The sequence below is a fragment of the Episyrphus balteatus genome, chromosome 4 (assembly GCF_945859705.1).
Source record: "Episyrphus balteatus chromosome 4, idEpiBalt1.1, whole genome shotgun sequence".
Lineage (NCBI taxonomy): Eukaryota > Metazoa > Arthropoda > Insecta > Diptera > Syrphidae > Episyrphus > Episyrphus balteatus.
In genome coordinates this window covers 45,609,982-45,632,774 of record NC_079137.1, presented here as the reverse complement: position 1 = coordinate 45,632,774, position 22,793 = coordinate 45,609,982, and the positions used below count along the sequence as shown (strand labels likewise).

The 22,793-nt window shown below is 31.1% G+C and overlaps 3 protein-coding genes across 3 annotated transcripts; 1 reads left to right on the top strand and 2 right to left on the bottom strand.

Moving 5' to 3' along the window:
* Positions 1–2,494: 2,494 nt before the first annotated feature.
* On the top strand, positions 2,495–4,136 carry LOC129918328 (eukaryotic translation initiation factor 3 subunit M). The gene is made up of 3 exons (XM_055998805.1): positions 2,495–2,635; positions 2,779–2,958; positions 3,013–4,136. Exons 1-3 carry the CDS (start codon positions 2,591–2,593, stop codon positions 3,949–3,951), a joined length of 1,164 nt encoding a protein of 387 aa, XP_055854780.1. The 5' UTR covers positions 2,495–2,590; the 3' UTR covers positions 3,952–4,136.
* Positions 4,137–11,721: 7,585 nt separating this feature from the next.
* On the bottom strand, positions 11,722–12,802 carry LOC129918332 (origin recognition complex subunit 6). Its single transcript, XM_055998809.1, has 3 exons — positions 12,629–12,802; positions 12,433–12,562; positions 11,722–12,381 (listed from the first exon to the last, which is right to left on the bottom strand). The coding sequence occupies exons 1-3, from the start codon at positions 12,691–12,693 to the stop codon at positions 11,797–11,799; spliced, it is 780 nt and encodes a 259-aa protein (XP_055854784.1). The 5' UTR covers positions 12,694–12,802; the 3' UTR covers positions 11,722–11,796.
* A 2,584-nt stretch (positions 12,803–15,386) lies between these two features.
* LOC129918331 (stimulator of interferon genes protein homolog) lies at positions 15,387–20,370 on the bottom strand. The gene is made up of 5 exons (XM_055998808.1): positions 20,174–20,370; positions 19,688–20,107; positions 17,466–17,602; positions 17,122–17,401; positions 15,387–15,755 (listed from the first exon to the last, which is right to left on the bottom strand). The coding sequence occupies exons 1-5, from the start codon at positions 20,196–20,198 to the stop codon at positions 15,667–15,669; spliced, it is 951 nt and encodes a 316-aa protein (XP_055854783.1). The 5' UTR covers positions 20,199–20,370; the 3' UTR covers positions 15,387–15,666.
* Between the last annotated feature and the right edge of the window lie 2,423 nt (positions 20,371–22,793).

The window sequence follows — 22,793 nt, the reverse complement described above, 5'->3', positions numbered from 1 at the left end:
AAACACAATACACAATGGAAGTTATCGCAACGAAATTATTAAAGCAGAAACACAATCAGAACTATAATTCGCTGCCTCAAAACTATAATGTTCTATGTCGAAGAAATGGGAAAAAATTACTTTTTTATATCAAAATTTTCGTCTTTTCAATGGCTACAAGACTGTGTCCACAAAAATTTTATTTTTGGCTTAATACAATATTTATGGCCAAAACAAATATGCAATTTTCGGATATAAGGGCTTATACTCAGTACTATAAAGTTCTTAGTTGACATAGAACAATTTGCCTCATTTGAACCCCATACAAAAATTACTACTTTTAAGTTACATAGAACATTTTACATTTAAAAATTAGCTGCCGAACTCCAAAATAAAATCTTTTAAAGCAATATTGAAAGGTCATGCGGCAGGTCGATTATGGCTTTTTTGAAATAGTTACTGACAATAATCAGCAATAGTTTGTAAGTAAGATTCACTTGAATGTTTATTTAAATAATTGCTGCGTAATTATATTTTTTTGCTTATTTCTTGGTAAATACTAATTTGAAATCTTTCAACTTGTTTGGGCATGATGCACTTCATTGAATTTATGTTTTTTAATAAAAAAAAAACAACAAAAAGTTTAAAAAGCAATATAATTACTCCAAAAATATTGTTTGTTTTGACTGTAAGTTGGTTATTTTCATATACCGTACTCAATACTATAATGTTGTATGTCGAACATAGAACAAAAAAATCAACTAGAAATGCAAGGAAATCAAATAAATGTTCTATGTCAAAACAGAAAAACGTTAATAAAACAGATTTCCAGCATGAAAAAAGAAATTTTAGCATTTGAATCGATAGATTATCCACCTACGGTAGTTGATTTACTATTTTCATGCAAAAACACATAAATAAAGAGTGAAATTCAGATACTCCAAACTTTGTAGTCGATTTTCTCGAAACATTTTTTTGAAACATAGAACATTATAGTTTTGAGGCAGCGAATTGTCGGATCGTCGGATGAAAACGGAGGGGAACAGCGCTCGCAACCGCACTCGACAGATGAAAACTTGTCGAAAATACAAAGAAAACAACAACAATTGACAGTAGCTTCTGACTTCATCTTCTACCACTTTGACTTTGAACAGCTGATTAAAACATAAAATCTGCTGTCAAATAAAAAAAACACAGTCACTCACAAAATTATTGGGCCAAGTTTTTATCTTGATTTAAATTTGGGAAAATGAAGAGAAGAGATATTAGGGGTATTCCTTAGAGGATATAATATGGAGTGCTTGTGCTGTTAGTTCCGTGAAGCTTTTATAGGGGGCTCTAGTTTCTTTAAGTTTTTCGATGAGTGCATGCCTCCATTTTATTTTCATTTGATGCCTGTCATCAACAAGCGTGTTTATTTACAGCTGCGGAACCGGACTCGCACTGAAAAACGAAGGCAGCGACCCCTATCCATGCATATGGCGTTACAATGTATTAGGTATTGGAACAAGCACTCCATATATTATATTCTCTAAGGGGTATTCACGATCTGGTGCAACAGGCCTAGTAAAAATTTAAAATTTTATTTTTTTACAATAGATCGTGAACGCACCTCTTCTTATCTATAGTGAATATTGCAGCATGAATGAAATCCATGATATTATTTATATCAGCTTAACTTCATTTTTTTATGGAGTTGTCCCTCTACCGATGCTTCTTCTTTTCCTTTACATTTTTTTATAGTTTAATTCTTTGTTTTGTTTGGGTTAATTAATTTTCAGAAATTAGTTTACATCAAAAGAAACAAAAAAGTGGCTATAAACAGAATAAAAAAGATAAACTGACTCGACGGCGAGCTGCCATTTGTCAAAAAAAATTTACTCCATTGTATTTTTATGTTGCAATAGGGTTAGGGTATAGCTAAAGTGCTAGACTGTTGAAAAATTGTAATGCATATATTTTGTTGTTGTAGTGTTGTAAGATTTTACACTTTTGCAATGATACTAGACTATGACGTGGCCAAGCCTTAAAAATTGGTTGAATGATAATACCTGACAATTGATTTAAAGCCTGTCCCACACCTACGATGATCTACGACATAAAACATCACCGATAGGTTTGAAATTTTTTCATACAAAAAAAAAGGTATGTATGTCAGCAGCATTTTTTGTGGTCGGTCGTTATTGGTGTTGGGAAGATGTTGATCATCACAAATCAATATTATGTGGACGCTGCTTAAAGGCCAGTTGTATAAACGTGGTTCCGCCTTCGTTCAGTAATTTAATTTGTTGATTTCACCGGACTAGCTGTAATTTAGTTTGTTTTAAGCATGGGTTTGAATATTTTTACATATATGGACCTTGAAACGATGATTCAAGTTAAACCAGAGACTTAAAAACAATTATAAATACGCTCCATTGTGTTTCAACCCAAAATATAAAAACAAGAGAAAATCCGTTTTCTGAACTCTTCCCAAAAAACATTAATTTCATATGCAACATATTCATCTCTTTCCCCCATTGACACCTCCTTTTAAAATTGTCAAAAAAAGCGACGTGTGCTGGTTCATCTTTTTGCAAATAATTTTTTAAACAATTAATAAGAAAAAAATATGAATTCTGTCCCGGTTTTTATAGATTTATCTTTGGACGAACAGGTAAATATAATTCTTTAAAAATATTTCCCAAAAAACATAAAAATCCGTCAAATAAATCCAAGTAAACTAAATTTCTAGGTTATGTTTGGAGTAGCTTCTTGCATTATTTTTGTATACCTTCTAAAAATTTAATTTTCTTAAAGGTCCAAGAATTGAGGAAATATTTCAAAAAACTTGGAGCTGAAATCTCCTCCGAGAAATCTTCCAAAGGCATTGAAGATGATTTGCATAAAATTATTGGAGTTTGTGATGTTTGCTTCAAGGATGGCGAACCATCACAAATCGATGGCATTTTGAACAGTATTGTGTCCATTATGATTACTGTAAGTTCTCAATTTGATTAAAATGTTTGTCAAAAAGCTAATTATTATTAATAGATTTCCTTGGATCGAGGAGAAAACATCGTTTTGGCTTATTGCGAGAAGATGACCAAAGCACCTGACGTACCGCTGGCTAAAGTGTGTCTGCAATCACTCTGGCGATTGTTCAACAACCTTGACACAAGCTCACCACTCCGTTACCATGTCTACTATCATCTGGTGCAAGTGGCAAAGCAATGTGACCAAGTTCTTGAGGTTTTCACCGGAGTCGATCAACTGAAAGCCCAATTTGTCAATTGTCCACCATCAAGCGAACAAATGCAAAAGCTGTATCGCCTACTCCACGACGTTCTTAAAGACACCAACATTGAACTATCGGCTAAGGTAATGATTGAACTTTTAGGCACCTACACCGCTGACAATGCTTGCGTTGCCCGTGAAGACGCGATGAAGTGCATTGTCACTGCTCTCGCTGATCCCAACACTTTCCTATTGGATCCATTGCTTTCATTGAAACCAGTTCGTTTCCTTGAGGGTGATTTGATTCATGATCTTTTATCCATTTTCGTTGTGGATAAACTTCCTTCGTACATTCAATTCTACGAGAACCACAAAGAGTTTGTGACTTCCCAGGGCCTCAACCACGAACAAAATATGAAGAAAATGCGTTTGTTGACTTTTATGCAATTGGCTGAGAGTAATTCCGAAATGACATTTGAACAATTAACCAAGGAATTGCAAATCCCTGAAGATGAAGTTGAACCTTTCATCATTGAAGTTCTCAAAACTAAACTGGTGCGAGCTCGTTTAGATCAGGCCAACAAAAAAGTTCACATTTCCAGCACAATGCACAGGACATTTGGATTCTCGCAGTGGGAACAATTGCGTGATTTATTGCAAGCGTGGAAGGAAAATTTAAATGTTGTCAAAGATGGTCTTCAAAATGTTTCAGCTGCTCAACTCGAATTGGCCAAGGCACAGAAATTGATTCATTAGAATAAAGCTAAGAATATAGAAGTTTAAATAAACCAACACAACAGCAACTTACTACATAAACAACAACAAATAATAAGAAGGGTATCGTTTTATATATATAAAAAAAGAGTAGAATTTTTTAGTTTCTATTGAATTATTTCTGTAATTCTTGAAGAAGAAAATAATAAAACTTTCTCTGGACGAAATTGTTCTTTTTTTTATTTTATAAGTCTATTTTTGGATGACCTCAATCAGTAGAGGGGTTTTAAGATATGAAAGGTCAACTATCAAAATTTAAATACCATGGTCCATATTAGCGCCAAAATCAAGTATTCAAAAATCAGAAAGCTTTGAAAGAAGATACGAATGTTCTATATATTTGGTTTCGAAAGCAATTACTCGGTCCTAGCGAGGTATCCTGCGGAGCGGAAATTTGTCCTAATTCCAACGAATCGGAGAGTTTTTACCTGTCGGAAGCGCAACTCGAAGCAAAATTCGTATGAAATCGGAGAATTTTCCGCTCCGACGGATACCTCGCGGATATTTCAAGCAAAAGGCATTAAATCAAGTCAAGATCAACGAGCTAACTTAAAAATAAAAATAATAATAAAAAGTTAAGATTTATATAAACTGTTGACGTTGAGATTCAATAGATTAGAACTTTCCGAAGGAAAAAAATATGTTTGGAACCATACATGAATAATTTTCATTCCTGAATCCTTGCACCGCTTGTTCCTTGGAACGATTCCTTTATTCTGTTCGACTTTCTAAAAACCTGGCAATTTTTAAAAAGCATTTCCCACCGCTTTAAAACTAAAAATCCTTTTGACCATATTCGTATAACCCCGAAGCGATAAAAGTGCAAAGGTATATTCTGTTCCAAGGAATACCAAGTAGCTAAAATGGACATAACATAGCATTGGGATGGGCTTATCAAAACGCCAATCGACTTTAGCGATGTATCCTTCGTTGCCGAAATTTGTCTAATTTCATATGAATCGGAGACTGTTTACATGAAGTATAATTTAAATTAAAAATCGGTTACAGACTCAGGTCTTAATATATGGGGTTCCAAAGACGAAACATAACAAATTCTTCTTGAGTTGGACTTGTCCAAGCCCCAATTCCACCGCCATTAATTGAATTAATTTCTAATTACCAGTGGATATTTTTTTCTCGAAATTTTTATTAAGATGGTAATTCATTAAAATAGCTTTCATTTATTGAGATGCATTTTTAGAAAAAAAAAATCGTTAGTCGTTATTTTTTTTTGGTATACCATTTTGTATGATTTTAATCAACATTTAAAAAAAATCAAATCCTCGTTTTCGAAAATTTGATTTAAAAATAAAAAAAACTTTGTTTTTTTCATAAAAAGATAAAACCTTGCTTAAAAAATTACAATTTTCATTTTTCCATCAAAATCGAAGTAGTTTCAACGATAATCGTTTTACAAAATAGGGCCCCTGATTGTTAACTCAACTCTTTATTACGAATGCATAACTTGATACAGTCAGTTACAAAAACATAAAACCCTTACATAGAACGTTTAAAGAACATATTTTTAAAAATTTAGTCAACTGCACGAAGATATAGATGTAAAACTGACCCAAATCTAAAAAAAAAGTACAACATTTATTCCCCAAAATTCAGTATAAATGGAAGAATATACCATGGAAATCGTAGTTAAAAGTACAAATTCATCAATTTTTTTGTTTGGGAATAATTTTTACTATGGAACCATTGAATAATTATATATAGAAGTGACACCGATAGTTTCTAGCGCTACAGAATTTTATTTTTTTCGGCAATCAGATGTACTAAAAAATCCCCAGAGAGAATGGGGCTTGTCTTAGAAAATTATTTTTCCAAAAATTTGTTTTTAAAAAAATAAATTTCACAAATACAAACGTAACAAAACAAATATCAAATAAAAATAAATTGTATCAACACGTCGACATCCTATAGTAGAAAAAAAAATAAGGAAATTTTACTCACACATAAAACATAAAACAAATATCAAACAAAAATAAATCGTATCGACACATCGACATCCTATAAATGAAAAAATAAAATAAGGAAATTTTACTCATACATACAAAATTACACAAATATCAAACAAAAATATTGAAAAGTTAGTTGACATTATAAATGTATCCATAGTAACTCGAAACTAAAAACAAGAAATTTTTTATTAACGACGAGAATTTGAACAAAATTAAATATTATTGTTGTATATCCTAGGCACGTTATAGCTTATAGGGCATGAAAGTTACCCTTGTTTCAATAGTCCTATTAGCGTAGGTGACAAGGTGATTGCTGTTTAATTTTGCTTTCTGAGTTCGTATCCCCACAGAGATTGCTATTTTTTTTATATTATATTTTGTTTTGGAATATTATGAAATGCGTAACAATTAGAGTCTTTTTTTGCTGAATCGAAACTTAAGCATTTAATTACAACATAAATCCTTATGTGACAGTTTACGCCGAAGTTAAAATAGAGCCTTAAAATTTATGTTCAACATGAATTATTTAAGGTTCGTTTCAGCTAATGGCCCTTAAAGAAAAAAAGAAAAACGTTAAGAAAAACTCAATGTAATAATTTAAATGAGGTAAGAGCTCAAACCAATAAGTCGTTTTGGCTCAAACTTTTTGTTTATTTTTGATTCCAAGGAGGGAAATTTGAAATTTTTTAACGGCACCAACTAGAGATGCTGCAAATAATGATTCGGTCGAATACCGAACATTCGACCACGCTTATATGTACAGTGCGGTTCACTTGGTTAGACGCACCAATTTTCGTTTACATAAATTTCATTTTTTTTTGTGTGTGTGCAAGAATAACCAAAAAAATTGTATTTATTAGAATGGTTATTTAGTTCTTAATAGAAAAACAAAAAGAATTAGTGGGTGAGTGGAAGTTAACGGTACTTTTTAGTCCTTCTTGTCCTTGATGTAAGAAAAAGGGCAGCTTTTTTCGGTTCACATGATTAGACGCACACCTTAAATTAGTTAGTTTGGCGAGATCTATTGCACTGATTATTTTAATCTAGGATGTTCAGCATTAAAAAAAAATCACCGAAAAGTTGATGTTCTTCCCGTTAGCCTAGCTTTTTCTTTAATTTTGCTCGGGGATAGAGCTGTTTTCGACGCTTTTTTCATAAATTTTCATTTTTCCTGGAGTGTTAAAGCTTCTATTGTTCCTCCTTTGAAGTTTTTTTCGTAGGAGGCACTGTTTTTAAATAATTTCTCTCGAAATAGTCACTTCATCCTATTTTTTTTTGGCAATGGGGCTAATGGAAAGACCTTTGGAATCCAACGCGTCATTTATCCCTTATTCTTTCGCGCTCAGAAATTTTGTTAACAGATTTTGAATGAAAATCACTAAAAATTAACTTCTTGATGTTTAATCTTCCAAATTTAATCAAATCAGTGCAATAGATCTCGCCAAACTAACTAATTTAAGGTGTGCGTCTAATCATGTGAACCGAAAAAAGCTGCCCTTTTTCTTACATCAAGGACAAGAAGGACTAAAAAGTACCGTTAACTTCCACTCACCCACTAATTCTTTTTGTTTTTCTATTAAGAACTAAATAACCATTCTAATAAATACAATTTTTTTGGTTATTCTTGCACACACACAAAAAAAATGAAATTTATGTAAACGAAAATTGGTGCGTCTAACCATGTAAACCGCACTGTACATTCACTTACTATTAGGCTATTATTACTATAATTCACCAAAGCTTATCATTAGTAAATTTGATTTTCTACGAGCCTTACCAATAACACTGGTCTGCAAGGAAATCCTCCTTTACATAAAACTATACTTTTCTAAAAGATTTTTGTATACTGATTCCGAATCCGAAGTCAGAATTGACCTAGCACATCATGTTTTTTAGATATTCCCGTTGGAAAATCTCAAAAACCCATTTTTTCGATGTTTTCGAAGAAATATTTTGGCATAATGTAATCTTTTTCAATTAAAATTGTTATAGTTTATAAAAGAACTTATTTTTTTCTTTCAAATTCAGTTTCAATCTTCTCAATATCTCTTTTCTTCTCCGAGATATCTTAATTTAAGTAAGTTTAGTAGGTTTGGCATATCTTACCATAAAGAAACTGATAACCTAAAAATTATATATCTTTCTCCCTAGAAACAAAAGTATACTTTTCTTATAGTTTTTGATGTGCTGATTTTGAGTCCGAACTCAAAAAATTTCGGTCAGCTCTGATTTTTAAGATATAGTAGTTTTTTTTGAGATTTTCAAAATACTTTAATGCGAATATCTCAGAATCCTGACGTGATAGAATTTTTTTTGACTTCGGATTCTAACTCATCACATCAAATACTATAAGACAAGTATACTTTTGTTTCTAGGAGAAAAAAAAGCATTACAAGGCGGTTTAGTGAATAAGATATTTATAATTAGAAAAATAGTATATAAAATTACAAAACACGTAAAAATTTTGTTTAATGTATTTTATTATGGTTTTCTTTACATATCCCTCTGTAGGCACACCTCTTTTTTTTTTGACGTGATAGGCACACGGGTGCGAATTTGGTTTATGCTTTTTCATGTCGCTAGAACTTTTTTCGGTCACAATATTTTATAGAGAATCAAGCATGAAATTAATGTAGAATATTCCGAGGAATTCGAATATTGTATTCACAATTCCGAAAAAAAAAATATTTTCACCCTTATAAAGAGACTTTTTTGTGACTACTTTTTTGAAAAATCGTAATTTTTTAATTTTTGTCCTGCCATATTATGAGGAATAAGTACTTCAAATTTGAGCTCAATGCGACAAGTAGTTTTAATTTTATACAAGTTCAAATGAATCTAAAAGGATGATTTTTTAGAAACTACCCACATTTTTCAAAAATCATTTTTACAAAAATGGTACCTGATAGAATTTTTCTGAAACCAGATTTAGATTTAAGAAAATCTAATCTTTCATAATATCAAAAAGTTATTTGAAGGAGAAAAAAATAGTTAAATTTTGCAGACCAGTGTAATCAAATTAAAGGTTCACTTAAATATTTAACTGAATTATACATATTTCTATCAACCAATATAAACAATTTAATACTCAGATTAAAGGCTAAAGCTCGGCTAAATTTAATACTTGAGTTTCATAACCATAAAATTTAACCGAGCATTAGCTTTTAACCTGAGTTGTTTTTATACACTAGCCCAAAAAGTTTAAGGAACAAAGGAAAATTCGTGATAGCTCCAAAACAAGTACCAATTCGATTTGATTTTTTCTACTAAGATAGATTTTTAGAAAAAAAAAATTTCAAAATCGTTGGAACCTTATAAATTTAAAAAAACAAAATTCAAAAATAAAATTGGTATGCAATTTTGTAGAAATTACTAATCCAAAAACTATTATTTTCCCAAATTTTCTTTCTGTTTTATATCTAAACTATATAAATGCTTTTGTATAAAAAATTCGTTGAAATTAAATTGGTAGTTTGGCACGGTTCTACGGTAGGTTAATAATAATTTTAAGAAATGTCCATGATTGCCCAAAAACTATTATATAATTTTTTTTAAACAAAATCACTGGTACCGTTTTCGAGAAAATTAAACATTTCCTAAATTGGTTTATGACAGGTATCGTTATTTTTGATAAAAAAAAAATTAGTTCTAAAAACCCCTATGGAGATTCTGCAAAAAAATGCTACATACCAAGTTTGATGTTACTCGGTAGATCCATTTAGCTGTTCCTTTGGGAGGTGGCAAAGTACTACTAATAGTTAACTAGCGATTTTCAATGGAACGCACTTTCAACGAATTCAATACAAATCGTATCCACTCGGGAAGAAGAGCATGAGTAGGTAGATGATAGTACTAGATTAAACAAAAAATCTACTATTAGCAGACTACCACCTCCAGTGGAACAGGGCTATAGTAATCCCATGTCTGATTGTTATCTCAACTTTTTTTTTGTACGAATGCATAGCTTGACTATATCATGACAAAATAAAAAGCATGTAAAAGCTACATTCTTCTAGTTTTAGAATCTTAGAACCAAATATGTATTTTATTTCAAATGGTGAAATAGAAAAATCATTGGAACTATCCCAAAACCACATTTTCTTGCATTTGCGATCAAAATATGCCCTTTTACCTTTTGAGTTTATTTTAACATTTTATTTATAAATATCGTTTAAATTTTAGATAACAAAAATGTTTTAATTAAAAATAAAGAAAAGTATACAAAAATGGTACGAAAAGATTTTTTTTTCAAAATTTAATATTTTATAAAAACTTTTAATTTTTATTTGCAGTTGCAAATTTGAACAAAGCCGTATATCCAGAGTCCTTGTTCGCAAACATAAATCAGTTTAAGCAAATAAACGAGGTTGTTTCGTATTGTATTAAAATACTTTAAAATAATGTGAAATATGGCCATATTGTATGAACTTGATCCCTACCTACTCTTGCATTATGCGGTTTAAGAAAATAGTAAGTATATGCCACAGTGCATGTGGAAAACATTCAAACAATGTGAACTACAACTTTGGCCTAGATATTATTACAAAAAGCACCCTAATCAAAATTAAATAAACACTTCTATAACTGAAGAAAATCTTCTTCTTTTCGTTAATAAAAACAAAAAACAAAATCCTTCCAAACATACATAAGAATCAAACATTCAAAAATAAATATTCAATTCAAAATAATACAAAAATTTAAAATAAATTCAATTTCAATATTACAGAAACAAAAATAAACAAACACACTACTAGCACAAAATAAAACTAATACAAATACACCAAATATAAATAATATTGTAAATGTGGTTACTTAGTAACCAAAAGTCCTTTTCAGGGATTTTTCGGCCATCGAATACACAATCCTAAAACGATTGTGGCGCCACCCCTCAAACGATTGTGGCTCCACCCCTCAAACATAGCGGACGTTTTTTCCGGTGTCACTTCTATATATAATTATTCAATGATGGAACCCCTTAGGCTTGACGAGAGCAAATTTTTTAGAGGGCATTGATTTTACTAGTTTTGTTGTAACATCGGATTCGAATCTTAACCACTCTTTCTTTAAAGCTAGTTTCAGGTAATATTTTGTCTGTTACTAACTCTTCGCACCAAATAATACTCTAGAATATCAATATCATTCAAATAATGGATATAAGCGATCCATCTTAACCTAATTTTCGACGGTCTGGGTACAAATTATTTTTTAGAATATCTAAATTTTTCCTCAATGAAGACCAAGATACCCACACCATAAGTCAGCATACAACCCAATATCATAACCTTTCCTTAGGATCACTCACAAAATGCATAAGTCTAAACGCTTACAAAAAATTCATAAATAGATGGCTCTATGGTAAGGATATGGGTTTTCAAAGATCGTCAATGCCAAAATCGAATAAATTTGTCAATACTATTTTAGTAAAAGTAGAAGTTAATTCGTTGCAATGGTTTTTATATTTTGTTTGGTTATTGAAAATTCCAAATTCTCAACATCAAAGGAGATTTAGTTTAAAGAAGCAGAAAAGGACATTTTATTTCATTAAACGATAAACACTGGGAAAGCTTTTAGAGCATAAAATAAATCTTTAGCGATTGAAACCAAGGGATTGGGATAAATGTTGAAGTTTTAAGGAAAATAAAGAATCTGCAAGATTTTTGCCAAATAATAAGGCCTACAATGCTAACTTTTAAGAGACAAAGAGACCATTCAGTAGGATTAAGGTCCATTCAAAAAATGTTACAAATGCGTTAAATTTTTTTTTTTTTTTGAGTGCTAAACAGAATACGTTTTTTTAATGGTTTTTTAATAAATAAATTTATATTAAGCTTACTAACAACTAGAGGAGTAAAGTTTAAATTTACTCTGTTAAATCAACAAGATTTTCCTTATCTCCTGATGATTTGTGTTTAGTATGAGCCAATTCCAAATGAGCCATTGATAACATTCGACGTTTCCAGATTTCATAATCTTCAACTTCAGCAACTTTTGGGCGTTTTATTTCTAGCGTTGACTTTTGTGTATCAGCTTCTTTATCTCCATCTGCAGGTGGACTTTTAATCTTTTTATCTTTCGTTGCGGTGTAATGGGTAGCAACAATTTTATCCCATCTCTGTTCTAATTGTGTCCATTGAGATGGACGCAAATGACTAATTGCCATAATTTTTGATTTTGAGATACGTTTTTGATTTAATTTACCTGCCTGGTAAACTGCCATCGAAGGATATTGTGGATGTGTTATGTCAATATCGTTGGCTTCATTTTCAACAATTTGTTTGTACATTTCTAAGAGTTCGGTGGCTTTTTTGGCCAATTCATTGATACCCAATTTGGTGCAGATTTCATTTATACCAATTTGTTTATTTAGATCAAGTAGTTTTTCAAACATTCTTTTGTTGTTGGCGTAGGGAGTCTTTCGTAGGCCGGAAAGTTTAAGAGCATTTTCCTGAACACAGAAAGATCATCATTGAATGATTGGTTTTTGTTAATTACTAACCTGATCAATGGGAATACCGAGGAATGCAGCTGCCAAATCAATGCACAGAATGATTTTTGCATATTCATTTATTGTGGCACTTATGTTTGTGGAGCGTAGGTCTAATAGACGAAGGAGTTCAGTGGTTTTTCTAAAGTTTAATGATTAAAGTTTTTTGTTTTGAAAATGCAACAAAAGTATAAATATTGTAACTCACTCAATAATTTTTGGCTCATCAATGAGACCCATTTTTTGGACAAGCTGATCTATCATTTGTGACATTTTTTTGTTTAGTTTTTAGAATAAACTTTTAAATTAACTTGTAAAAGATAGGAACTTTTATGTTTTTTGTTGGCAAAATTAAAAATACTTGTTTGTTGATAACAAAAACAAAATCAAAAATGTGGCGCAAATGCAACTGTCACTTCAAAAAAAGTGATGCCACTTTTCAAACAAAGAGGATGTGTTCAAAAATGTTTGTTTTAAGGAACAGCACTCACCACAGCTATTTTTTTTTTAAGCCTAGTACGCAGATCGAGATAAATTTTAGCTCCCATAGTGCCTGGCTACACGGTGATTTTTCAATCGCTTAAGCAGTGAGTTTGTTGGCAAGAGGGATGAGGAGTGAAGGGGGAAGATGCTCTCGAAGGCAACTGAATTTTCTGAGGGTAGTACAGTTCCATTGCTAAATTTTTTCTCTTTTTGACGTTTGTTCCTAGAAAATGTAAAAGTGGAACGTGATTGGGCACAACACAACAGTAGGTGTGTTTTTTATTACCACCGGTCTTAACTGGACAAAAAAACGCAGTCGGGGCTAAGGAATTTACATGTTAAATGCAACAACACTTTAGCCCCTTGGGCTTAGCTGTTAAGCCCGGAGAATTCTTTGGGCTTAACTTTTTCAACAGATTTAAATCTGTGCTACCAACTCAACTTGTTAGTAAATTGTTTAGAATTTGTTTAAAAACATCAAAACTGATGTTTGGAAGGACAATTATTATTTTAAATATTTATTTAATAGTTAATTGAACTTTTTTTTTTTCAAAAACACACAAGAAACCCCAAAAGCGAAAAATATAACAACTTTATATTTTGTTTGTGTCAGCTGATTTCAGAACATTTAATATGCAGTGCTGCCAATTTTTCTCGCTAAGCCCCGAGGCGTTTTTTTTGTCCAGTTAAGCCCGGTGGTAATAAAAAACACACCTAGTGTGTAGCCACCGCATGTGATTTTTCAATCGATTGAAAAATCACTGTGTAGCCAGGAACATAGAAATTATCGAAAAAAATTAGCCGAGCTAAAATTATTTCATACAAATTATCGATAACTTGTATGGGAGAGCTTTAGCTACGTTTCTGGTTTAAGTTGTACTTGCAATCAAAAACTCAGTGGTTTGCTAAAAGCCTGAGGTCGAACTACGGCATACGTTTGTTAACGTATGGTTGCTATGTGTCCCTATCATTTTCTACTGAATAAATGTAGAGAGCAATAGTCAAAACTTTAACGTATGATCGTAATCGTATACCGTAATTCGACCCCTGTTTTCAATAGAGCCCAAATGAGATAGGGTAAATATGCAAATTATCTCATTTCGAATGTCAAATTCTATAGAAAAAAAATTGAATTTGAAATCGGAACAGACCTCATTTGCGAAATCATCTCATTTGGACTCGAGTGAAAATAGGCTATAAAAACAAATAATTTTAAATCCATGGCTCAGCAAAATTAATCTTCTAAAAATGGTGGTAAAGGTGAGGTTTGGCACTGAATCTAATTCCATATACATTATGTTAAAATGGCCAAAATCCATGATTGAACCAAAGTTGAACCACAACTAATCCGGCGAAATCGGCAAGTTAAATTCAAAAACCTGGGTCCTTGTTCTGCAACTTTAACATTGGCGATTAAGGTTTTCCAATGTCTCTAAAAACCATTTTCTTCCACAAATAAAGCAAAATTTCTTTCAAATTCAGAATTTATAAATTGAGAAAGTAAGATTTCGAACAAAATTTCTTTTATTTTGATGAGATAAAGTGGATTTTAAAGTCATTCAAAGAATTTATCGCCAGTGATAAAACTTACAGAGCATGCATTCCCATAGCACCCAGTTTAACGGAATAGCTGTGGTGCATAGATTTTGCTTTTTCAACATACAGTGCTGTGCAAAACATTATGCAACTGTTTCAACTGTTTTTGTATGGAAAGAGGTGTTGTATGGCCTGTAATTTTTTTAGATGAATGTCAAATGCATGACTTCAAATTTTGATTGTATACTTATTAAGTTTTAATAACTTAATAACTTTCGTTTGAACTAAATAACGGTTGTTTTCCTATAAAGGTGCGACTTTGTCCTTTGGTTCTATGTTTTTTTACATACAAAGTTGCATATGTTTTCTTCGTTCATGAAAATTCCAACTTGTGAAAAATACATAGGTAATATAAAATTTATTGACTCAACTTGAATATAAAAGTTACATTTTCCCCCAATTGTTCTTTTATAATGAAAGAACCTAAAAGTATGAACTTTTGAACTTTGAACGTTAAAATTCCAGAATCAGCTCTAGCTAAAAAAACATTTCCGTTTCAAAACAATGGGTTCTATCGAGGTATTCGTGCATGAGGAAATTTGTCCGATTTCATACGAATGTACGATCTGAGTTTTTACATGAAATCGGAGAATTTTCCGCTTCGACGGATACCTCGACATCTTTCTTTATCACAATTTGGCGGAAGGAAATTACGAAAAACGTAGAAACAAAATGGCAGCCAGTGTGCCCCTGTTGTTACTTTTACGGGCGATACAAAAATTAATGGGCCTATAATTAATATTTTTGAGATTATTTTTAATAATTAAAAATTAATGAAAAATTTGAAAAAATTGATTATTTTCTTATTTTATCACAAACTTTTTCACATTTTATTTACTTTCAATTACAAAAATATTGTTATGTTTTTTTTTTTTAAATTCTATTTTAATTCCAATATTCGCAAATTTCGTTTGTACTATAATAATTATTTTATTATAAAATCCTGATTTGCTTTTAAAAAACAATTATACAAAAAATATCTACATAATATGTTTCATATTAGATTAGCACATAATGAATTATTTAAATAAAATATTTAAGTATAAAAGTGATTAAATCAACGTCATGACAAGAGTAAATACATAAATTAAAGCATCTTTTGGTGAATAAAATAGCTATGATGAGATTACCGCCATAATTTAGTTTAACAGCTCGTATGTTAGCTTTTTACTTTCTGTTGTTGTTTTCCCACATATTTTTGATATGCAAACAAAGTACCTCTCCAACATCTTGTCGCCTACCATCGGCTGTATAATCTAAAAAGAAAAAAATAATCGTTAGAATTAGTTAAGAAAATTAAATGCAGCGCTTTTTTTTTAATTTCATAGGAACAAAAGTGATCATGAAAAAATTCCCTTGAAAATTGGTAACGGCAAACAATTTCCAGGGAAATTGAGCTGTCATATGATGATTTTTTTTTCCCAAAATTCCGAGGGAGATTTACATTCAGAAATTTTTTTTTGTATGCCGTTTCGAAGACATTATTTTACCACATACAAAATTTCAAGTAAATCTATAAATCCATTTTTAAAAAAATTATTTTTCAAAAAAATATATGTATTTTAATTTGATTCAAAGATTCATTTATTTATGTTATCATTACATTTACAAAAGTGTTTATGAATTTTTAAACATTGCATTTTAAGCCGTCAGCTCGACTGGTAGCTTTGAAATAAATTTTAAATACATTAAAAAGAAATCCAAAATTGACTTTTTTAAAAATTTTCTTAGCCTTAATTTAAGGCTACTAAAACGTATTTGTACAAAAATGTTCATTGAAATTGTGTAGGTAAGTGGTTTACGAGAAAGTCAGAAATCAAGAAAACGGTTCTATGACAGGTATCGTTAATAACGGTCAAAAAAATATTTTTTCTTTATCAAAAATAGTCACACACATATTTATGTCAAAGTGCATGTATTTTTTAATCAAAATTGTTAGAGCCGCTTTCATTTTGGTCATATGGCAAGTATCGTTTTGGTCGTAAAAATAGAATTTTAATTTCGCTAAGGGAATCTTTTAAAGCTCCTAGTAGAGATACCTAAAACCCAAAGAGAACACTAGGTTGCAAAGAGTGAACTACCATTTCCCAAATTCTTCAAAGAAACTTATGTATGTATGTCGAATTCCTTTAAAAAAATCGATTTAAAATCGATGTTCAATAAAACATGCTCGTCACATTGCTTACGACACGTAAAACGCATTGAGATCGATTATTATTCGATTTTTGTTTTTGTTGAAAGGAATTCGACATTATTTTGAGGCAGATATATCAAAGGATTCCCTTGCAATTAAGGGCCCTATAATGACTCGCGAGTCGAATGTTCAACTCAAGTCGAACGATTTGGAAAATACTCATATCGTGGTATTCCCATTAGAAAGCTACGACGATCCGCCCGTTATGCAGTCAAAATAAAGAAGATGATGTGAAAATAGCTATAATTTTTTAAACGCCAACTCGCTTATTATTTGCTCAATAACTCTGATTCGCCAAATTTTTTTTAGCGATTTGCAAGTCATAATAGGGCTCTAAAATTATAGACCTTGGTCAATTCTTCCCCTTATAATACAACCCGAAAACCAAAAAAGTAAATTTCCTGTTTGTTTTTCAATTATCTACTCACCATTATAAAACACCAATTCACACTGTTCCTGTGTTGCAGGCCATTTTTCCAAGATATTCTTCAAATATCGATAAAACTTTATCATAATTTCTTTTTGCATAGCTTTCATCTGCCAAGTACTCGTCAGATAAAAATTCAATGCATCAAAATAGCTCAACAAAGGTGTAGCACCTTCCACTGTAATATAATATGGTTTCTCATCAATTAAAATTCTATAAACATCATTTATGTATGGACGAGATACTCCAGCACGATCTCTTCTAACACCTTCAAGTGGTTGCTAAGTTAAAAAAAAAAATTATGTAATTAAATTAATAAAAAAATTTTAAGCTTATTTCTCTCACTTTATCTTGTCTTTCCATTAAAGGGCTTTCAATAACTGGCCTTGTGTGCAATGAATTTGGAATAAGTATCATAAGTCGTTTAACTGCAAACTCAACGTCATGTTTGGATGCATAGTTTTCAATACGTTTTTTTATTCCTAGAACCAGCAAATTAAATTAAAACCTTTACAAAGTGGGTAAATAGTTCTTATCACAAATTTAAAATTATTATTTATAGTGGAGTAAATTATTAGGGAACCCGTCCGAACAGCTCTGATTTTGATGATCTTTTTTTTTTCAAACGTCGCCGTCGGTAGTTAACAATACTTTAAAATCTATATCTATATCTAAAAATTGCCGATGTTGCCGTATTGTTTTTTAAAATTAAAATTAACTTTTTTTAACAAAACCTTTTTTTGCTTATATTTCATAAAATAATAATTTATATCAAAAGATTCTCTAGGTAATTTAAGGAAAAAAAAAATGTATGGGAGTAAAAGACAATTTTCCATCGTTTAAGCGATAAATGCAATTTTCTCACAAACTGACAACACCTACAATATTTGCATACACTTTTTTAAAAAGTCAGAATTCCAAAGAGGAAAAAGTAATATTTATTACAGTTCTGAAAAAAAAAAAATTAAAAATTAGGTACTTCAATTTTATTGGATTTTTTGATAAAAACTGAATTTTTGGATTGAAATAATTGATTTACTGAAAGACTTTGACAAATAAGAACTTTGAGATTTTGCTATTTAACTTTCAACAATAAGGGCTATTGAATGAAGAAAAAATAACTTTATATTTAAGGGCCAGTTGTACAAATATTTAATCCGTGGCAACTTTTATCTTCTGAAATCGGTGGTAAGGTTTCGGTTTAGCACTGGTGCAAGGTCCGCATATGTAAAAAAAGCCACATCCATGCTTAAACCCAAGTTGACCCGCAGCTAATCCGCCGAAATCGGTGGGTTAAATTCCTGATCCGAGGCTGAACCACGTTTGTACAACTGGCCCTAAATGTTGAACTTAAAAATAAAGTTAATTTTGTTTTCAAAGCTTCTATTAAAAAAAGTTCTTCGAAAATGAAATGCTTTTCTGTGCTAATCAGATTCACAGACCTATTGACTTTTCCTTTTATAATTTCAAATCATAAAAATGTGAAAAAATTTGAAAAATAAATGCATTTTATACCTATTACGAAATAGTTTTAAAAACGACATGTTAAAATTGGGTTGGGGTCGAAATTCTGTATGTTGCAAAATTCTGTATTCAAAATACTGTATGCCAAAATACTGTATGTCAAAATTCTGTATGTGCAAAATGCTGTAGGAACAAAATTCTGAAAGTCAAAATTCTGTATAGCAAAATTCTGGTTGGTCAAAATACTGTATTTCAAAATTCTGTACGGCAAAATACTGTATATCGCGCGCGCACTTTTTTACATTATCAAAACCATATTTTTTTACAGCATTTTTACAGAATTTTGATATACAGTATTTTGACGTACAGAATTTTACAAAACAGAATTTTGCATGTCAGTATTTTGTTCATACAGTATTTTGACGTACAGAATTTTGTATTTACAGTATAATGACGTACAGAATTATGGTATTACAGTATTTTGACCCCACAGAATTTTGTCGTACAGAATTTTGTCGTACAGAATTTTGATAAGCAGAATTATGACCCGCTCCCGTTAAAATTTTTTCAATATTTTTTTTTTTTTTTAATCTGAGTTTAATTACCATTTTTTTTCAAAAACCCTTTCCTCAATTTACTTAATTTTAATTTTACGGATATAAATAAGCTTCTAGCTTTTTAAAAATGAATATTTAAATATTGTAGGTGTTGCCGTTGTGTTCAAATATTTTTTTTTGTGTTTGAAGTTGATTTGTGAGAAAATTGCATTTATCGCCTAAACGATGGAAGATTGTCCTTCACTCACATATAGATAGTTGTTTTCCTTTGATTGCCTAGACAATCTTTTGGCATTAGAAATTTATGAAATTGAAGCAAAATTTTTGAAAAAAAAATTTTCTTGTTCACAAAAATCTTCAATTAAATTTAAAAAATCAAAACGGCAACAGCCGTAGTTTTTAATTACCAACGACGACGTTTGAAAAAAAAATATCATCAAAATCAGAGCTGTTCGGCCGGATTCCCTAATATTGCCATTTTTTTAACTTTAGTTACTCCACTATTAAAAATGTAGTTTTTCTATATACGTCTTTTTGAGTCATTACCATTTTGTTCGTCATGCTTTGGAAGTGTTAGATTTAGATAACCATGAAAGTAGTTTGATGCCATCCCAGTGGCATAATCCAATCCACTATCGGATCTAATAAAATCAGCATAGTCAAAAGCTGATTTTGTGATTTGAACAAATCGCAATATCCACCAGATGGGTAGTAGATGAATTTGCTCCAAAATACTATCCAACATTAGAGAAATTGTTAAAAATTGTGTACATACTGTTGCTCCAATAATTGTCATCAAACACAAGAACGATTGATTGAATGTGAAACCATGTCGACATATTGTACGAAATTTCTCATTAAATGGATAATGTTTGGAGTAATATCGGTATTCGTGGAATATTCTAGCAATTCTCCAAATGAGTTCGGCTAAAATTAGGTTAACTGCAGCAAAGGTTGCATTTTTTCCTGCTCAAAATCAACTTTTGTATTAATTTTGTTGTTGTTTATTAATATTTCAATGTTAAATTATACCCCAGGTCATGGATGAGTTTAGCATTTAATCAATTTGTTTATACAAAAATATAATAATAACAATAAAAGAATTCAAGTTCAAGGATGTTTCCGGTAATGTATTACGATTAAAATGATAACAATGCACAATAATCTCACTTTTGATTCTGCTTCCTAAACTCTAGCAGAAAGCCAGAAAGAAGAAAATCATGTCTTCGTATTTTTTGTCGCACTGGAAAACTTCCCATGAAACAACTTCTTATCTATAGACGTGTTCATTGTCATGCAGTTAAAGAAGTTGTTAGGTGGTTTTTTTTCCCTGTGCTATCAGAGCAGATAACTCAAGAGTTGCCGTTTTTATTTTTTTATTCTTCTTAAGTGTCAAAGTGTAACTTTTTTTTTAATGAAAAATAAAAATAAAAAAACCAAATCATAATGAATACCGTAATTTTTCTTCGAATGAAAAATCGATTTTACATGCAGATTTTTGTAAGTAATTTGTCAGCCCTTGGCTTTGCTTATATAGCTTGTTTTCACAAAAGCCCAAATGAGATATTTACGCAAATTATCTCATTTCGAATTTCAAATTCTATATAATAAAATTGAATTTGAAATCTAAACTCATTTGCTCAACTATCTAAATCTCATTTGGGCTCTAGAGTGAAAACAGGATACTATAGTATAATCCTGAGCAAATCGATGAAGTTCATATCTAGTTAAAATGAAAAAAATGTGTGCTCTGAGCTTAAAAAAACAACTATTTTTTTAATAGTTTTATAGCCTTTTCACACCAAGCCAAAAACGCGGTTTTTGCTAAAAACCCCAAAAACCTATATCAAAAACACAAGTTTTTCCATACATTTTTCATAAACCACAAGTTTTCGTAAAACACAAGTTTTTGATTAAACTCGCCAAAAACCTGAAAATGAAAACATTCAACTCCAAACGAAATAACCAAACAAACCTTTTGAGGAATTCAGCAACAATTCAGCAGACAAAAAAAAAAGAACTGACAACAGACAAAAAAAAAGAATGTCAAAAAATTTTAAACGTCAAACGAAAACCTGTAAATTTGTGGTGTGAACGTTTTTCAGGTTTTTGAAAACTTTTTGCCATAAACCGCGTTTTTGGGTTTGGTGTGAAAAGGCTATTAAGCCTGGTACGCAGATCGGGAAAAAAAAATGTATCTTTACATAACATTTTTTTATCCCGCGCAAAATTTTGAAGGTACTAACACATACTAACACATGCACTAATGATGAACCCTCTGATAGTAGTATACAGCTTGCTCTAAGCTGACTACATCAAAGAATCTGAAGTGAAAAAAAAGGTGGAGAAATCAAGTAAATTCTTTCAATTTACAAATTTTTTTCTTCTTTCAAATTAAATTTAAAAAAAAAGAAAGTCTCAATAAACTTAAATTGAATTGAATTTCTATTTGATTCTGAGTTTTATTTATTTCGTCTTCACTTTCCAAGTATTTTAGGGAAGAGTCGCCCACTTAATTTTGTTTAAATTTTTTTTTCAATTTTGTTTTATTTTTTTTGTCACAATTTTGCCAGCAGAATAATGCTTCGAACATTATTTTTCCGCGCAAAATTAAGTGGGGACTTTTTTTTCAGCGGCTCCAAATATTTAAATTTTGCGCGTGAACTGCATACTGCTTGGAAAAATATTCAAGACAAAATTTGTCCCGAGAAAAATTTGTATGAGAAATAAAATTTTTCCCGATCTGCGTACTGGGCTTAAAATGCTGTTTTTTGTATGTATATTTGACAGCCCGTCAAGCAACTGCATTCTGTTCATTGCCATATCTTATTGAACGACAAGACGCATTCTGTTCATTCTCCTTTAAATGGTCACTTTGCACAACTCGTTTTTTGTAACCACGACAAAGTAAGACTCAGCTGTCAAAATCAATGCCCTTTTTTAAACTAGTAGGGACAGAAGACTGAAGGCTTGGCCACACTGGAGGGTATGCGGTAGCGGTACGGGTAGCGGTGAGGGTACTTGTATGAAAAAAATTCAAAACTGACACATCAACGTTCAGGTGTGGAATTTTTTTAGTACAAATATCGTTACCGCTATACCGCATACCCTCCGGTGTGGCCAAGCCTTGAAGGCTTGGCCACACCGGAGGGTACATGCGGTAGCGGTACGGGTAATTGTATGAAAAAAATTCTAAACTGACACATCAACGTTCAGATGTGGAATTTTTTTCATACAATTACCCGTACCGCTACCGCATGTACCCTTCGGTGTGGCCAAACCTTGAACTAAAAGAAAAACACAATCGACATCATTAACCATGGCTATACCTGTACCTATCAATGTGGATCTCGTAACAACACGGAGAAAAAATAAGGTATGAACCACCTTATTTCTGGTATATTTAACTTTAATGTAAAGTTCAAATAGGGATGACTCCCCAATAAAATGGAATTTACCTTACTTTTCTAGTAAATTTATAGCTTATGATTAACTTTACAGTAAAGCCTTTTTTTGTATGAATTTCTAATAGAAATTACTAGAAAGTTAGGTGCATATTTTACCTTACTATAAGGCTGCAAATACTGATTTTTAAAGTAAATTGAACTTCTCTATGGAAGGTATATAATTTAGTTACAGATTGGATCAAATA